Source organism: Pelophylax lessonae (genome assembly GCF_965119305.1).
Source record: "Pelophylax lessonae genome assembly, chromosome: 5".
Lineage (NCBI taxonomy): Eukaryota > Metazoa > Chordata > Amphibia > Anura > Ranidae > Pelophylax > Pelophylax lessonae.
The window spans coordinates 118,261,867-118,280,935 of record NC_138772.1 but is presented as its reverse complement, the minus strand read 5'-3'; the positions used below and the strand labels follow the sequence as shown (position 1 = coordinate 118,280,935).

The following is a 19,069-nucleotide window of genomic DNA, read 5'->3' as shown; positions in this document are numbered from 1 at the left end:
GTGCTAGGGGGTCTCCTTCCCATGATTTTATGTCAATCAAATTAAAAAAGTTTTTTACTATTCCAATTGTGCCTATAAAGTCAATTTCATTCCTTTCCAAATATTTGATAATTATTAGGATGTGGCACATTGTCCCTTTACCTTGTTGCGCCCCTATTTTGCTGCTGTAGTGTTGGCGCAATAGACTCGTTTGAACACTAACATAGGTTTCCCTCACAGGGGTTTTCAGCATTTCTTTAATATAAACAACATTCAGTCCTTCTGCAATGAACTTGCAGCACTGCCACTCTGGCCTTACACTCCACACCCTTGTCTGTCTCCTACAGACTGTTCACCGACCAACTTGATGCACACAGCTAGCAGCCTCATGGTGCCCTGGCTCTCATGTGGAACCCTCCTGGGCCAGACCTCCTGTCTGCCAGGGTGGAGCTCAGAACCATGGTCAGGTCATTCCTAAAAGCCTAGCACACACCTGACTAATTAGTATGCTGGCTGTTCTGAATACCTGGACCCAGGATTGGAGATTTCATCCCACCTTGATCACTTAGAAATCTCCAGGCTCCAGGTCTCAAAATGGACTTTAGAAAACCCTGAGGAAACTGAAAAGCCAGTTTCCTCTTCATGTCACAAGCTCCCTGAATCCCCTCAACCCGTCTGGTTTAGAATTCTGGGTCAAAATCGCTTTATAGACCCTGGCAGGGCAATGCTCTGCCACACAGGCTAAATATACATATCAGCCTACTGTATGTCTGCATCCACCTCCTAGCATGTTGTAGCTTACCACAGGCATAAGATGATGGATACCAATTTTGGTAGGATTGGATTTCATTTTCAGTCTAAAGCTGGCCATTCACTATACACTATTATTGTACAATCTTCTTGAGACTTATCAAAACTATGTAAACTGTAGACAAACCTAAACAACCCATTCAAATCATTTCAAATCTGGCAGACCCCTAACATAGTTAATGGTAGATCAGATTGTATGATACAGTGGGTACGGAAAGTATTCAGACCCCCTTAAATTTTTCACTCTTTGTTATATTGCAGCCATTTGCTAAAATCATTTAAGTTCATTCTTCTTCCTCATGAATGTACACATAGCACCCCATACTGACAGAAAAACACAGAATTGTTGACATTGTTGCAGATTTATTAAAAAAGAAAAACTGAAATATCACATGGTCCTAAGTATTCAGACCCTTTGCTCAGTATTTAGTAGAAGCCCCCTTTTGATCTAATACAGCCAGGAGCAGAGATGTATAGTAACGAAGTAGAACTACTTAAGTACTGTACTTAAGTACCGAAATGCGGTATCTGTACTTTCCTAGAGTAGAATTTTTTTCTCCTACTTCTACTTTTACTTCACTACATTTTTTCGATGATTTCGATACTTCTACTCAAGTATTTTTTTTTTGTGCTGCATAGTTACTCGTTACTTTTAAAAAAATTACCACTGCCAGAACAGTAGATGGCAGGTTGCATAAAGCTCAAAAAAATGTGTATAATGTCATTTGTAAATCAGCGCATACGAAAATAAAGGCTGTGTATAATAAAAGCTGCTATACCAAATCTTTCCAATAAAAAGAAAATATGAAACAAACAAATAAATGGTGCTACAGCGCTTAAAGTGCATCAAGAAACTACTAACAAACACCGGTTAATCATTTGAATAAATCATTTGAAATAATAAAAACAATATGATGTTCATACTTTTGACTTCTTTCTTTAATAACTACATAACACAGTACTTGTACTTCTACTTTCAGTACTTGAGTAGAAATTTTTTTTCAAAACTACTGGTACTTTTTACTTTTAGTACTTAAGTAGCAAATTTTTTGAAAAAACTACTTGCAATACTTAAGTAAAAAAAATGTTGAATACTTTAGTACTTCTACTTAAGTAACTTTTTCTGCGAGCACTTCCACTTCTACTCAAGTAATTTTTTGATCGAGCACTTGTACTTTTACTCAAGTAGAAATTTCGAGTACTTTATACAAGTCTGGCCAGGAGTCTTTTTGGGAAAGATGCAACAAGTCTTTCACACCTGGATTTGGGGATCCTCTGCCATTCCTCCTTGCAGATCCTCTCCAGTTCTGTCAGGTTGGATGGTAAACGTTGGTGGACAGCCATTTTTAGGTCTCTCCAGAGATGCTCAATTGGGTTTAAGTCAGGGCTCTGGCTGGGCCATTCAAGAACAGTCACGGAGTTGTTGTGAAGCCACTCCTTCGTTATTTTAGCTGTGTGCTTAGGGTCATTGTCTTGTTGGAAGGTAAACCTTCGGCCCAGTCTGAGGTCCAGAGCACTCTGGAGAAGGTTTTTGTCCAGGATATCCCTGTACTTGGCCGCATTCATCTTTTCCTTGATTGCAACCAGTCGTCCTGTCCCTGCAGCTGAAAAACACCCCCACAGCATGATGCTGCCACCACCATGCTTCACTGTTGGGACTGTATTGGACAGGTGATGAGCAGTGCCTGGTTTTCTCCACACATACCGCTTAGAATTAAGGCCAAAAAGTTCTATTTTGGTCTCATCAGACCAGAGAATCTTATTTCTCACCATCTTGGAGACCTTCAGGTGTTTTTTAGCAAACTCCATGCGGGCATTCATGTGTCTTACACTGAGGAGAGGCTTCAGTCGGGCTAAATGATTTTAGCAAATGGCTGCAATATAACAAAGAGTGAAACATTTAAGGGGGTCTAAATACTTTCCGTACCCACTGTATATGACCAGTTTTAGATGCTGCACAATGGCAACAGCTGTCTCTGCTCCATTGGCATCTTCCTGTTGGCTTGAAGTGAATCTTGGCCAGGTATGGCTTTTCAAGTGATTACAAATCTTTATCAAGCAGTAAATGAGGTAAAAACAAAACATGACTGACCCCTGTAGCTACAGGCATTGTGGGGCAATTAATCAAGTTTTACAGCAAAGGCACTAAAATTATTTTCTCAGCTCAGCTTCCCCTTCCTGCAGTTAGTCAGCAATCTTCCAATCTATAATGTGTAAACTCAGAGCTGAAGAGGGCTCCCCTTCGATGGTGACTACAGTTTCCCCCCTCCCTTATCTCACCATCCGCTACACTAATGTAGGGGGACTCAAATGTAAGGGGTTCTCAGTGAATTCTGATGTAAGTGGGGGCTTTAGTGAGCAGCGCCCCCCTAAATCAGAGTTTCTCTTTACACCAGAGTCCACAGCATTCCCCCTTACATCAGAACCTCTCTTTAAATCAGGGTTCCCATAGCACCCCTTACATCAGTGTTCCCCAGTACATTACATTCCACACAACACCTCTTAGGGACAGTGAAATTCTGCAGACTCTTAATGTAAGGGGGCTCTGAGAACCCTGATTTAAGGGGGGACTCTGATGTAAGGGGGAACACTGTGGACACTGGTGTAAAGGGGAACTCAGATGTAAGGGGGGCTCTGGGATCCCTGATTAAAGGGGATTGATGGGAACAATGATGTAAGTGGGGGCTCTGGTTACCAGAGACCCCATTATATCAGAGTTACCCTAAACACCAGAGTCTGCAATGTTCCCCCTCCTATATCAGAGTCCCCTCTTACATCAGAGTTCTCAGTGTTCCTTCTTAAATCAGAGTTTTCCCATATTTTAGAGTCCCCAGAGTTCTGGCTTAAATCAGAGTCCACAGAGGTCTCTCTTATATCCGAGTCCACAGAGTTCTCCCTTACATCAGAGTCTGGAACTTTGCGGGTTCAAATGTAAACGGGGTCTCTATGAGTTCAGATGTGAAGGGGAACTCTGGGGATTCAGTTGTAATGGGGAACTCTGCAGATTCAGATGTAAAGGGGAAACTAGATGTAAAGGGGAACTCTGCAGATTTAGGTGTAAAGGGGAACTCTGCGGATTCACTTGAAAAAGGGGAACTCTGCAGATTCAGATGTAAAGTGGAACTCTATGGATTTAGATGTAAAGGGAAACTTTGCAGATTCAGGGGTAAAGGGGAAACTCTGCAGATTAAGATGTAAAAGGGAACTCTGTGGACTCTGATATATGAACTCTTGTGATTAAGTACAGTAAATATGAATAGAAATGTTATTTAATCACAAAATATATGTACAGTGTATACTACAAAATAAAAAAATTGATGTGCGCCGCTAAAGTGTTCGGGTTTGGCTTGAAGAAAAGGTGGCAACCCTACCCAAGATAGCAGGATGGGGGCCTGCTGCAGGACATCTGAAAGGGTCCCGCTGCGGCACAGTAATAAAGAGCCCTGTGTCGGGAGTAAAGGGCCCCAGGATTGGTAGGAAGGGCCCCAGGATTGGTGGAAGGGGCCCCATGACCAGAGGTCAGAGGGGGCCCTTTATGGTTTCTCGCACCAGGGCACTGAAGATTCTAGTTACGCCTCTGGTGTAGGCTAGATAATACTGAAGCCTCACCTTTTTATTATAATTATGACTCTTTAAGTCATTTGGTCTGTTTGCAACCACCAGCCTCCAGCTAGCTTTGCATTGCTTCCCTGAACTCCTGGGCATAGAATGTGCACTCACCGATCCCACCCTCTGTACGTCAGTGCAGGCAACGCACTAATGTCAGTGTCAGAGTCTCTCATGCAGGAGTGCACAGGAAAGGGTGGCTCCATAGGATCCTGCAAGGCGATGAAGCCATCTTAGAATAGGAAACCCAAAGCTGGGATTTTTGGGCCAGTTTATATAAAAAGGGGAAGATTTTAAAGAAAAAGAAGAAGAAGTACCAAACAAGGTAAGTTGTAATTTCTATTGAAAATTCAGGGTTTAATAATACTTTAATGTCTAATGAATTGCAACCTTCTACATGGGTCAGTGGGGCATGAATTCACTCTGAACTTGATTGACTGCTAGTCAACAGAACCTGTGAAGTGGGTTAAATTAATCTTTTTTTTTTTTGCTCTGCCTGTGATCAAGGAAGGCTGTGACAATACAGGGGTTTACTGTATTTACAACTGATTCATTATGTTATGTCTAATAAGGTAAAGTAGAGCTAAACTTACTTTTCCTTCAATGGTTCTCACCCCTCGCCAGTATCTTCTGCTGGATAATAGTCTTCGCCTGTCTTCATTGGCTGTCATTGGACAGGGTTGTCACCAGTCCAGGATTCAACTTGACAGTTCGGCTTTCAGACCGCCTGAAACCCGGACACCACTGGTATAGCTTCAGGGATCACAATGGCAACCCCCCCCCCCCCCCCCATGCTCCAGGGAGCCCATGTGGCCTCTCTGTCACATTCGGTTTTACACCTGGACAGGAGGGGTGGCAGGGAAGGCATGTACTGGAACTAAGCAAGGTCCATAAAGACATGGATGAGTGGATTTGGGGTGGAAGAACTTGACTGGCCTGCAGAGAGTCCTGACCTCAACCCGATAGAACACCTTTGGGATGAATTAGAGTGCAGACTGTGAACCAGGCCTTCTCATTCAACATCAGTGCCTGACCTCACAAATACACTTCTTGAAGAATGGTCAAACATTCTCATAGATACACTCCTAAACCTTGTGTACAGCCTTCCCAGAAATGTTGAAGCTGTTATAGCTGCAAAGGGTGGGCTCAATATTGTATCCTATGGACTAAGACTGGGATGCCATTAAAGTTCATGTGCGTGTAAAGGCAGGAGTCCCAATACTTTTGGTAATATAGTATATGGCAATGTGCACCAAAGATTGCAATGTGATCATAGTAGTAGGGGTTGGGGGGGGGGGCACTACACTTCTGACCAGTGTATCATCAATGCTGAAAGGACACAAAACCAAAAAACAGTGCTGAGGATGCCTGGTATTCTATGTCAAGCTCTGTGCATACCTTTGGAGAAATCCGCCAACCACCATTTAGCATGAAAATTTGTGTTGTGATGGTATGTGTCTTTACACTTGGAATTGGTACACAAGGCTAGTTTCTCCTTTGGGTTAATACGCCATGTGTGTATATGTGGGTAATCACCAATTTAGAGGATCACAGCCATTCACTTGTATGGCTGGCTGTACACACAACCTGTGGCTCCCCAGATGCAGGAAATGGCGAGGAATTTTACGCTTTATCAGTACTGAGCTTCTAAGGCCTCAGTCACATGGGGCGATTTGATCCATGCCCCATGCAGGGCTATGCATTACTGGCACAGGGGTGTTGCATATCTCCCCATGCCACAGTGCCGTTTGTGTCAATTAGGACACAGTGGATGCATGGACACAGCTGCTGCTCCCAACACGACACCTATGAGGGTGCATGGCCCCAAACGCATCCAGAGTGAGTTCAGGAACCCACACCCACACAGATTTCAAATTGTGATGGAGTGGCCCTGTTTGAGACACGGATTAAACACTGTGCGAATGAGGCCTAAACATCTGTGTGCATGAGGCCTAAGGGTACATTCACACCAGGTGCTAATTAGGGTTGTCACCTCATCCCTTGAAACCAGGACCCACATTTATTGCACAGGTTCTGTGGCTGATTAAGGTGGTAATTAAACTCACTTAAGCTGGCCATACACTAGCCGAAAAATTGTTCGAACTCATTTTCAAAAAACAAAAAATCGCCAGTGAGAGCAGACAATCGTGCCATCATGTAATGACCGAATTTTCTAAAGATAAATCGCTCAATGGACATAAATGAATCAGTTTTTCGTTCATTTTGTCACATCTGCCTAGTGCAAACAGTTCAGGCGAGAAACACATTAACCTTTCAATTTATCGTTCGTTCGGCAGAATTTTCCAAACTGTTCCTTCGATTTTTCGGCCCTGAAAAGTTAAAGCCGATTTTCTATTTGTGCCCATTAACTGGACGAAAAACGAACGAACGGACCAAATGACAGATTTTCGAACAATTTTTCAGCTAGTATATGGCCAGCATTGCCTTATGTGCATTATATTAGCCTCAGAACCTGTGTATGTGTCCTGAATTAAAGGGATGAGGTGGCAATCCTATGCTTGATTAAGATGATGTCAGTGCTGATTGTGATGCATCACACTGTTTATCTTTTTAAATACTTTATTTAAACCTGACATTTTATCAAGTTAAAGTGGCTACAGTGTAGTGCGAGGCTGTGGACTGCGTCACCCCGTGCTGTGCTGAAAAGAAAAAGTAGTACGCGTCATGTTTGTCACCTCATCTGTTTAGACCGGAACACAGATAAATTACACAGGTTCTGTGTCTGATTAAAGTGGTTGTAAACATTATGCATTTACTTTGCAGGGAAGAAAAAATACGAGAGTTTACTTCCTCTTTAAGGTGATAATTAAACTCACTTGGTGCTTTGTGTGCATTACATTAGCCTAAGAACCTGTGTAATTCATGTGTTTGGGTTCAAAGAGATAAGGTGGCAACCCAGACGGTACTTTATTTCAGACATTTTCTGCACATGATATCACCTCAAAGACAAAGCTGTCCCATGCATTCCTACTGCACCTGGTTAAACAGCAGGGAACATCATGTGAGGGGGAAAAAGTTTTATTTTTATTTACACTTTGTAGATAATTTCTCCTGCATTTATATCCTCCAAACCCAGGGGCTCTATATGAATGGAGCCTCACACAAAGCTCTACATGCCCTGCCCTGCCACACTCAAGATGGCTGCTTGGGCAGGACGGCGTCGCGCGTTGACGTCACGCGGCCCTGGGCACGGCAGGCCGGGCAGGGGAAAGGCAAAGTTTGGCAATGTGAGTGCTGGGGAAGAAGTGAGAGTGAGATACCGGGGGAAGGGGACAAGACAGAGCGGCCTCCGGGAACTGCCCTCACCGGTGCCACTCTATCTCCGGCCTCCGAGCCTCGTCTACATTGGGATTATCGGCCTCGTCTAAGCAAGACTCAGACTGACAGACAGAGCCGCCGCGCTCAGTCCGACTGTCATCCAACACCCCCTCTGCGGAGGCGAGAGACATGACGGAACCGGACCTCAGCTCCCTGGCATGGTCCATCAACAGGGATGACTATGAGCTGCAGGAGGTGATCGGTGAGTGCGGGCTGGGGGGACTACAAGTCACAGCATGTCCGATCAGACCTGCCTGGCCTGCTCATCCCTGGCCCCCAGCCCCTCCTCCCTGTGATATGGGGGGGGGGGGGCAGGTATGTGTGCTGTCATGGTGGGGGCCCTCATTGTGTACACAGAGGGGGATTGATCAGAACTGGAGCAGATGTGCATAGCAACCAGTCAGCTTCTAACTGTCATTTTCACAGCTTAACTGAACGAGATAGGGATCGAAGCTGATTGGTTATTACAATGATCAGCCATAACTTAATGACCACTGACCGCTTAACATTAATTATCTGGTTACCATGGCATCTGAAAGTCAGATATGTAGGCAAGTAAACATGTTGTCTCTGAAGTTGGTGTGCTGAAAGCAGAAGAAATGGACATCACAGTTTGTTGTGTATGGGGGGGTGGATGGTCAGGTGAGTGCGTCCTTTACCTGGGGAAGGGATGGCATCAGGATTCTGTATGGGAAGAAGGTAAGCTGGTGGAGGCATGGCACCAGGTTGCAGTATGGGAAGAAGGTAAGCCTGGGGAAGAGATGGCACCAGGTTGCAGTATGGGTAGAAGGTAAGCCTGGGGAAGAGATGGCACCAGGTTGCAGTATGGGTAGAAGGTAAGCCTGGGGAAGAGATGGCACCAGGTTGCAGTATAGGTAGAAGGTAAGCCTGGGGAAGAGATGGCACCAGGTTGCAGTATGGGAAGAAGGTAAGCCTGGGGAAGAGATGGCACCAGGTTGCAGTATAGGTAGAAGGTAAGCCTGGGGAAGAGATGGCACCAGGTTGCAGTATGGGTAGAAGGTAAGCCTGGGGAAGAGATGGCACCAGGTTGCAGTATAGGTAGAAGGTAAGCCTGGGGAAGAGATGGCACCAGGTGTCAGTATAGGTAGAAGGTAAGCCTGGGGAAGAGATGGCACCAGGTTGCAGTATGGGAAGAAGGTAAGCCTGGGGAAGAGATGGCACCAGGTTGCAGTATGGGTAGAAGGTAAGCCTGGGGAAGAGATGGCACCAGGTTGCAGTATAGGTAGAAGGTAAGCCTGGGGAAGAGATGGCACCAGGTTGCAGTATGGGAAGAAGGTAAGCCTGGGGAAGAGATGGCACCAGGTTGCAGTATGGGTAGAAGGTAAGCCTGGGGAAGAGATGGCACCAGGTTGCAGTATAGGTAGAAGGTAAGCCTGGGGAAGAGATGGCACCAGGTTGCAGTATAGGTAGAAGGTAAGCCTGGGGAAGAGATGGCACCAGGTTGCAGTATAGGTAGAAGGTAAGCCTGGGGAAGAGATGGCACCAGGTTGCAGTATGGGTAGAAGGTAAGCCTGGGGAAGAGATGGCACCAGGTTGCAGTATAGGTAGAAGGTAAGCCTGGGGAAGAGATGGCACCAGGTGTCAGTATAGGTAGAAGGTAAGCCTGGGGAAGAGATGGCACCAGGTTGCTGTATGGGAAGAAGGTAAGCCTGGGGAAGAGATGGCACCAGGTTGCAGTATGGGAAGAAGGTAAGCCTGGGGAAGAGATGGCACCAGGTTGCAGTGTGGGAAGAAGGTAAGCCTGGGGAAGAGATGGCACCAGGTTGCAGTATGGGAAGAAGGTAAGCCTGGGGAAGAGATGGCACCAGGTTGCAGTATAGGTAGAAGGTAAGCCTGGGGAAGAGATGGCACCAGGTTGCTGTATGGGAAGAAGGTAAGCCCGGGGAAGAGATGGCACCAGGTTGCAGTATGGGTAGAAGGTAAACCTGGGGAAGAGATGGCACCAGGTTGCAGTATGGGAAGAAGGTAAGCCTGGGGAAGAGATGGCACCAGGTTGCTGTATGGGAAGAAGGTAAGCCGGTGGAGGCAATGCTCTGCTGGGAAACCTTTGATCCGGCCATTCACGTGGATGTCACTTGATAAGAACCACCTGTCTATACATTGAGGACCAAGTACACCACTTCATGGAAACCATTGGCAGTGGCCTCTTTCTGACAGATATTGCACCCTGCCACAAAAATAATTGAATGGTTTGAGGAACACAACAATGAGTTTGAGGGGTTGACTTGGCCTCCAAATTTTCCAGATCTCAATCCACTGAGCATCTTTGGGATGTGCTGAAAAAACGAGTCCAATCCGTGGAGGCCCCACTGTCCATCTTGAAAGTCTTAAAGAATCCCAGGAACACCCCCCCCCCCCATGCGGCGGAGATGTGCCTGCACTGCATGGGTACCTGCTCATTTGTCTCTATAATAAGTCAGGGTGAGGAGAGCAGAGATATACACACCTAATCTGCTGATGCACCAAATGCAAGACCGGTCTGATAAGCTCCTGACCCCTCCGTTTACTGGCGGTCTTGTGGTGGACTGTTCCTTATGTCATCACGTCCATAGGAAGGCAGGAACAGTCCATCACTGGAAGTGGGGGAGTGCTGTTTTCCAGGGATCGAAGGATCGGATGAGTATATCCTTTCTGTGCGCCCCTGAACAAAATGAGCAGTAAACCTGTGCCTTGGGGGCAGAGCCCCATTCCCAGAGTTTTGCTTAAAAGTATCTGTTACTGACAGCTGGTGCCAGATATCACAGCATACCTTCATAGGTCTAGTGAAGTCCATGTCTAGATGGGGCAGGGCTGTTTTGTTAGCAAAAGGGGACCTCCTCAATATTAGGAGTTGCTCATTAAGTTATGGCTGATTGGTGTATGCACAACTGCTCCAGTTTTGATAAGTTCTTCCATTGAGCTCCAATGTGATCACCTGAAGATGTTCATAGACCTCTTCCAAGGACCAGGAGGGGGGGACCATGGCTGGTGTTTTATTACCTGTCCCCTGCCACCTATGAAGTGACACCATGAGCCTGGCCATCCTGTGTGGTGGGATTGTATTATTGAGCTCATGTACTAATATGATACACTGAGATCATGCAGGAAAGGTGGCACGGGTGTATGTGTGCCCGCTGAAGTAATGAGGTATGACAGCATGCTGGGATCACCTATATTTAGTCTGCCCAGGTCTTGGAAATATTCATTGTCATGACTCAGAGGATGTTGGCAGTTGAGGATGACTGTTCCCTGTCACTGGCCATGGCTCCATCCAGTGGAGAATGAGGGATGCTGGTTCTTTATGGAGCAGATTAGGAGCCGGTGCTGCTTCTAGGAATGGAGCAGAAATAGTCCTCTGTGATGACAGCTACTCTAGGCTTCCTGGAAAGTGTTACTGGTGTGAAATGGTTCCAAAGTAATGGCATAGAAAATGACTCCCAATAGGAATAATTGTTATAATTATCATATACCAGTGACAGATGTATATTATCTCTATGCTGATGTCTAAATGAAACCAATATAGTACAGCTTCCAGCTGTGGTGCATGCATAGGATAGACTGTGACATATATACTGAATGGAACATTCATCAGAGATTGCCCATAAAGTTTTCCATTTAATCATTAAGCTCAATCAGAAGAGTTTTTTTTTTTTTTTTTTTTTTTTTTTTTTTCTTTTTTACAAGAGGGTTGGGAACACCTGGCTGGGCTTTTGTGGCAAAGGCTAAATTCACCTTTTGCAAAAAATATTAAATGCATCTATATAGATTAAAAAAAAAAAATTGCAACAACTATTCTCTTAAAAAAGAGAGGTCTGGCAATGCAGACCTGAAATGTGGACATTTCAGGTTTGCATTGCCAGACGTCTCTTTTTTGTCTGCTTCTTTTGGATTATGGCACGCTCTTGGTAGCTCTCCCCTTGTTACTATTCTCTTCATTTTTTTGAGTCTGGAACAGCCATCAGTGGGTGCAGTGAAGACTGTTGAGTTTCTCTGCTGCAGTGGCGGATGAGACTTGTAGTTTCTTCACTGACCGATCCGGGGGATCTCTGATGTGATGCGGAGATTGGTGATGTTGGCAATTGTGTGCAGCGTCCTAGGCTCAGGTTTCTGGTTGATAGTACGTGACATTTACGTTTGAGAAAGGCTGCGTTAGACAACAGATACTCTTTTCTTTACCCCAGGCCTTTTAAGGCGTCATTAAAAATATCAATTGTGTTTTCCAGTATCAAAATAAAAACCGGTCTATGGACTCCTTCACACAGGTGGCAAACTTTAACGCTTTCTGAAAGGTGATACTCAGCGGATTGCTTTTCAGACTAAGGTTGACAGCTGCTTTACAGGCATTCAGGAGGCTACTGCTAACTTTTGTCCATCTGTCTGTCTATCTGCCTTTTCATCCTCTGGGATTTTTTCTATCTTAATGGAGATTTTACATTAAACTACCATGCTGCCATTATAGCCACATTTGACATGTGGTTGCAGCGTTGTCCCGTTGACCTAAATTAACAACTTTTGGAGGTGGTGCTGCCTGTTTAAATTGCCTGTTAAATAAAAATGCTGCTCCTGTGAAGCTCCACCAGTACCAGTGCTAACAAAGCTTAAGGTATGTGCTCCTGTAATAGGATATCTGGACATCAATACAGTATAAAATACCATCACTGCAAATACACCCGTACTCTACCCTTTAGCCATCCACTGTTTGAATGGATTTAGAGAAGACTACAGATAAACAGGTACAACTTTTGTAGGAGTATTTGTTTCTTCTCTGTGTATCACCTGAGGCCAGTACCTTCACTGGGTATATGTGAAGGTTTAGAACCACTGTAATGCTCGGAGTTGAACATGAACTGTGGAAGCTGTGCCCAAAAATGGTAAGTTATTGTCTGTTCTCCCTGCAACTGAAATGTCCCCCATTACTGGCTTCCCATGAGTAGTTCTGCATAGTGTCTTTGTGGTGGCTGCCATCTTGGTAGAGACTGGGCTTTCCTTCATGTCAGAGACTCCCCTAAGGAGAACGGTAGCAGCACAGTAATGACATCACCAAATGATACTGCAGATATCAGTGAGAGACAGCAGTGCCTTAGATCTCATGCTGCAGATACACAGCTATGATGCTGTAGGCACAGGAGTACCTACTAGGTATCCTCGTGTACCAGGATATACACTGCTACTTTTCAGGAAGAACTCAAGACCAAAGTCATTTTCAGGGTACTGTTTAGTAACATTTCTAAAATCTGGAGGGATGTCTGAAATGGCAGGTTTACCAGATCTGTCCATACACCTTTGCTTCAAAAGCAGAAAGTGTCACTAAACCCAGGACCCTGCATTCACTTTATCTGGTCTCCCACAGTACACAGAACATGGAAATGCAATTATTTTAGTAAATATAAACTGCTGAATAACTTTTTTCTCGTCAGCAGTATATAGCAGTCTTGTGACTTCTATAAGTGTCTGGTTAAAGCTTGTAGGAGGAGTTTTCATTCTCCCCTGACTGTCCAATGAGGCTGCAGGACCCCTGACCCTGTGTGTAGACAGTGCTGATTTGCCCTGTGCTGATCACATGCACTCTCCCAAGTGTAAAAAAAAAAACAAACTAGAAATACACACCAAACTGAGCGTGTGCAACTTGGCCCCAAGGCTCTGTTCTAAAGGGAACAGCCTTTTTCAACCAGGGTGCCTTCAGGTCTCTCCAGGGGGGCCTTGGCAAAATCCCCCATTAGCTGAGTGAGAAAGAGAAACTAAGGCTGGCCATACACTATACAATTTTCTTATTCAATTTCCTTTAGATTTACCTTAAACTATGTAGTGCAAGGGCCTGCCTGACTGCATACAAATTGAAAGTGTTTAGGTTTGACCCTATATTACATGGTTTTGGTAAATCTAAAGGAAAGTTGAACAAGAAAATTGTATAGTGTATGGCCAGCCTAAGGGAGAAGAATACTAGTCAGTACCAGTGTGCAAACATTTATGTGCTTTGGAAGAATAAATCGCCTCTAACGTTGGGATCCTATGTGTGTGGATGTTGCTGCAATATGTAAAACTAGTAGAATAGTTTTTTACATTTAAGAATGGGGTGCCTCAAGACTGTGGATAATTTTAAAGGGTGTCTTGACTAAAAAAAGGTTGAGAAACACTGCTATAAGGAGATTGATTGGGGACAGTGGAAGAAAGGAAGGATCAGAGAAGACGGGATCAAAAAGCCTTTTTACACAATGCAGGGGATTAACCCCTTAGATTCCACAGTGAGTATAACCAGCATGCTTTACTGCATATACAGACTGATTTTAATGTGGGTTTAGTAACACTTGCACTCCAGTTGATTACTGTTCTGTATACTTCTTATAAAACAATAAAATTTATTACAAGAGAAACTTAAAAACAAAAGGAGAAAAACTCCAGGCTAAGCTCCCAGATACAAAACAAATAAGAACTTTCTTTTACCCATCAAAGAATTTGTGTCAATCCAGTCCTAAGACACAGCTCTGCCGCACAGCATTGTTATTCTAATACAGGATTTATATAGCGCCAACAGTTTGCACAGCGCTTTACAATGTGAGGGAAGACAATACAGTTATGATATAATTCAATACAGGAGGAATTAGAGGGCCCTGCTCATTAGAGCTTACAATCTAGAAGATTGTCCTGTCTGTTTATTGGATACTGCAGTTTCACTTTCACCTCCGGTCTCCTCTCCACCCTTTGATGACAGAGAACAGAAGCAGCAGACGAACTCGCTCTTCTCTCACTATGCTCTCCTCCTGTCGGTATTGGACTATTGGTGCTGTCCAGCACATTCCAATGTAAATCGTGTCAATGGACCCCCAGTGTTGTGAAAGCCATTTCATTCAAATAGTAAACTGACAGCCACCATTACATTTTCTGGTTTTAGGATTCACTTTAACCCCTTCATGCCAACATAAAGCTGCACGATTAATCGTTAAAAAAAATAAATAAATTGCGATTCAAGCCACCTCATAATCTTAAAGCGGAGTTCCACCCATTACACAAAAAATGTAGCTGCTGACTTTTTACCACTTCCCGCAACGTATCTGCATGTCGGCTTGCAGAAGTGGTTGTATTGGAAAGATGCCCGCCTTCCACTGCTCTGCCCAAATCTCCTGTCCCAACGGGAGACCCGAGCAACCAACCTGGTACGTGCGCAGGCTTGTTGGAGTCCCGAACACAGCCAGATTTGGCTTTGATCGGGTCTCCGATAAAGTAACCCGGAAGTGACGTCACTTCTGGTTTACTCGGCTGACGATTTATAAAGTGACAGTATTCAAAAATGCAGATTTCGGTATTTTAAATACTTTGAAGTGCAGTGTAGGGGTCTGGGGTCTTTTAGACCCCCGATCCCTCAATAAAGAGTACCTGTCACTGCCTAATACTGTCACAAGGGATGTTTACATTGCTCGTGACAGCAATGAAAGTAATAAGATTTAAAAAAAATAAAATAAATAGGACTTTTTTTTTTCTTTTTTAATGCGACCTCCCCCCATCGCTGTGAGATCGCGCACAAAATAAAACGCATATGTAAGTCGCGCCCCCAAATGAACACTGTGTTCAAATCACATATGTGAGGTATCGCCACAATGGCCTGAATGAGAGTAATATTTCTAGAAAGAACTCCTCTAACTCTAAACTGGTATCCGTTAAAATTTTTTAAAGCGTCACCCATAAAGATTTTTAAGTACCGTAGTTTGTCGCAATTCCACGAGTGTGCACAATTTGTAGACCGTAACGTGTTTGGTATCTATTTACTCGATGTGATCTTTCATAATCTACAAAAAAACTGGGCTAACTTTACTGTTTAGTTTTTTTAAATGCAGTGAAATGTATTTTTTCCCCAGAAATTGCGCAAATACCGCATGACAAATATTGCAACGACCGCCATTTTAGTCTCCAGAGTCTTTGCTAAAAAAAAAAACAAAAAACAAAAAACGTATATTGTGTGTGTATGTATATGTGTTTAGGGGTTCTAAGTAATTTTCTATCAAAAAATGATTTTAAATTGTAAACAAGAAATGTCAGAAAAAGGCTTGGCCCTTAAGTGGTTAATAAACACATACTCGCCTGTCCCATGATCCAGCGATGCGGCCGACGGGAGCGAGGCAGCCGGCAGATGTTTATTAACATTGATCAGCGCTAAGATAAAATGAAACAAGGTATCATTTGTTTTTTTGTTTTTAGATCAAAGGGATGAACTTCAGTCTGCAAATGAGGGCAGTTTAACCACTAAGTGCCGGTTCACACTAATACGACTTGGTCAGCCTGGCAAATGGTGCACCGTCGCGGTCATTGAGTAGTACAGGAACGGTTCTAATAGGAGCGACACAAGTCGCTCCGACTTAGAAAAAGGGTCCTGTACTACTTTGGGGCGACTTGAAGGCGACTTGCATAGACATTCATTTTATAAAGTCCGTGCAAGTCGCGCCGAAGTTGCGCTGCACGCGACTTCACACGTCGCCCCTTAAGTCGGAGTGACCTAGTGTGAACCGACACTAAGGCCTCATGTACACTGCTGCTGATACACGGCCATTTAGGAGCAGTTGGGTGTTTTTCTTCAGCAGCCCCTGAACTCTCCTCTTATCTTATCTGTCCATGTACACTGCGATGTTTGTAGTCCTTTAGAGGCAGTTGATTTTAGTGGCACTTTTTTATTTTTAAAACAAAAAAAATGTGTTCAGACGGAAGTTTATTGACATTTAAAACGCCATATGCTTGTAACCGCATGCAAACGCATCTAAACGCAGTAATGCGTGTTTATAAGCATTTCGTTATAGTTGTTTTCAGTAGGGGTTACATTTCAGGAGAGGTTTTCAAACATCCCGTGTACATAAAGCTTTAAAGACTAAGGCTGCATTCACACTTGAGTGCAGCGGTTTACCGCGATTTTCAGGCGTTTTTTTTTTTTTTCAGGTGTTTTTGGAGGCAGGCATTGACATCTATCAAAAATGCTGGTTATCAGCCCAAAAAGAAGCTCCTGTACTTTTTTCAGCTACAGGCGTTTTGCAAAATGCTCAGATGTGAACAGGGGCCATTTAACATTTTTTTGAGCGTTTTTGGAGCTGAAAAACACTCAAAAACGCCCAGGTGTGAATGAAGCCTAAGCCTTTTCCTGACACTTGTAGTTTAAAATCAGTATTTTTTCTAGAAAATTACTTGGAACCCCCAAACATTTTATATATATATATATATATATATATATATATATATATATATATATATATATATATATATATATCTATATCTTAGCAGAGACTCTAGAGAATAAAATAGCGGTCTTTGCAATATTTTATGTCACACTGTATTTTTTACAGCGGTCTTTCAAACGTAATTTTTGTGGCAAAAAATACTCAATGAATTAAAAAAAAAAAAAAAAAAACTTAAAGTTAGCCCAATTATTTTTGTATAATGTGAAAGATTATGTCGAGAATCGTGAGAGACTCGTGATTTTATTCTACGCAAAAAAATTATGATTCTCATTTTATCCAGAATTGTGCAGCTCTATGCCGACAGTATGAAAATATGCGACCTCTCAAGGGGCGAGCCTTAATGCTGTGCGGCCGCATGTTTATGCACCAGATTGTACATAGAGCTGTGCTGAGAGCACGTGCCTTGCACGCTCCCAGCGGCTAATGGAAAGCTTTCTGATCACGTGACAGCGAATCACGGCGCTCACGTGGTTATAAACTCCGCCTTAAGGCATCTGAAACCCCTTCAATGGCCGGGAGGCGTCAGCGCAAAGTGGTTAAGAACAGTCTTTCTTCCTGAACTGAACCCTTTTGTAGTTTTGCATGCTATCACTCGCTGGCTCTCGGTAGAGACACAGCAGCACAGTTGCCTACCCCCAGGACTACATGCACAGTCAGCACAGAGAGGTTGGAGATGAAGGGAAGCCGAGATTCACCCACCTCGACAGTCCTTTGGTTACAGCATTGCGCATGCACATCAGCAATGTATGCACAGGTGATCATGGGATTTGTATTCTTGTTGGTGGTATTGAGGAGAGCGAGTGTGTATACTCCTTGACTAGAAGTTCCACTCTGATCCATTGTTGCACCCAATGGATGGATATTGTAACTATAATAAGGAAGTAAATAAATTATGGACTGTAGAGGATTTAATACTATAATTTCATCTTCTAGCCAGGAACCTAATTGAAGGCTAAACTTTTCATAGTTTTTGGATAGAGTGGAGAGGGATTAGACCCCCTGCCAGGTTTTTATTGGGGTTTGTGTCTCTGACGAACTAGGTTCACTTTAGAACAGTGGTCTCCAAACTTGGTCCATGGGCCAAGTGCTGCCCTTTATACAACCCTTGGGGCACTATTAACACCAACAAGTGCGAATCATTCCTTCCACTGACACCAATAATGGGACACCATTTCTCCCACTGACACCAATGAGGGGACACCATTTCTCCCACTGACACCAATGATGGGACACCATTTCTCCCACTGACACCAATGATGGGACACCATTTCTCCCACTGACACCAATGATGGGACACCATTTCTCTCACTGACACCAATGATGGGACACCATTTCTCCCACTGACACCAGCGATGGGGCCCAGTTCCACCCACTGATAACAGGCACTATTCTCCCCCCCCCACTGATATTAACTACCTCAATACTGGGCACTTAAACCCCCTTCCTTCCCAGACCAATTTCCAGCTTTCAGCGCTGTTGCATTTTGAATGACAATTGCGCGGTCATGCAACACTGTACCTAAACCAAATTTATGTCATTTTTTTCCCCACAAATAGAGCTTTCTTTTGGTGGTATTTGATCACCGCCAGGTTTTTTCTTTTTTGGTGCATAAATAAAAAAAGACCGAAAAGTTTGAAAAAAAAAAAAAAGTTTTTTTTTTAGGTTATACAATTTTGTAAATAGATACGTTTTTTCCTGCACTGATGAGCACTGATGACGCCGCACTGATGGGGTGGCACTGATGGGGTGGCACTGATGGGGTGGCACTGATAGCACTGATAGGCAGCATTGGTGGGCACTGATAGGCACCGCTGATGGGCACTGATAGGCGGCACTGATGGGCGGCACTGATCGGCACTGATGGGGGGCACTGATAGGCAGCACTGGTGGGCAATAACGGGCACTGGTGGGCGGCACTGATGGCAATAACGGGCACTGGTGGGCAGCACTGATGGCATTGGTGGGCAGCACTGATAGGGGGGCACCACTGGCAGGCTCTCTGAGCCCTGTTTGCCATCCCTGGTGGCCATGGTGGGCATCCCTGGTGGTCATGGGTGGACATCCCTGGTGGCTCTAGTGGCACCCCTCCCCCCAGGGCTGCACTGGTAATCAATCATCTG

At 44.2% G+C, this 19,069-nt stretch overlaps 1 protein-coding gene across 1 annotated transcript in view; it reads left to right on the top strand.

Moving 5' to 3' along the window:
* The first annotated feature begins 7,596 nt into the window (after positions 1–7,596).
* OXSR1 (oxidative stress responsive kinase 1) overlaps positions 7,597–19,069 on the top strand; it is a 212,427-nt gene continuing 200,954 nt past the window's right edge. The window contains exon 1 of the mRNA XM_082257323.1: positions 7,597–7,936. Coding sequence (XP_082113449.1) covers positions 7,864–7,936 — 73 coding nt within the window. The 5' untranslated portion in view covers positions 7,597–7,863. The remainder of the gene's footprint in view (positions 7,937–19,069) is intronic.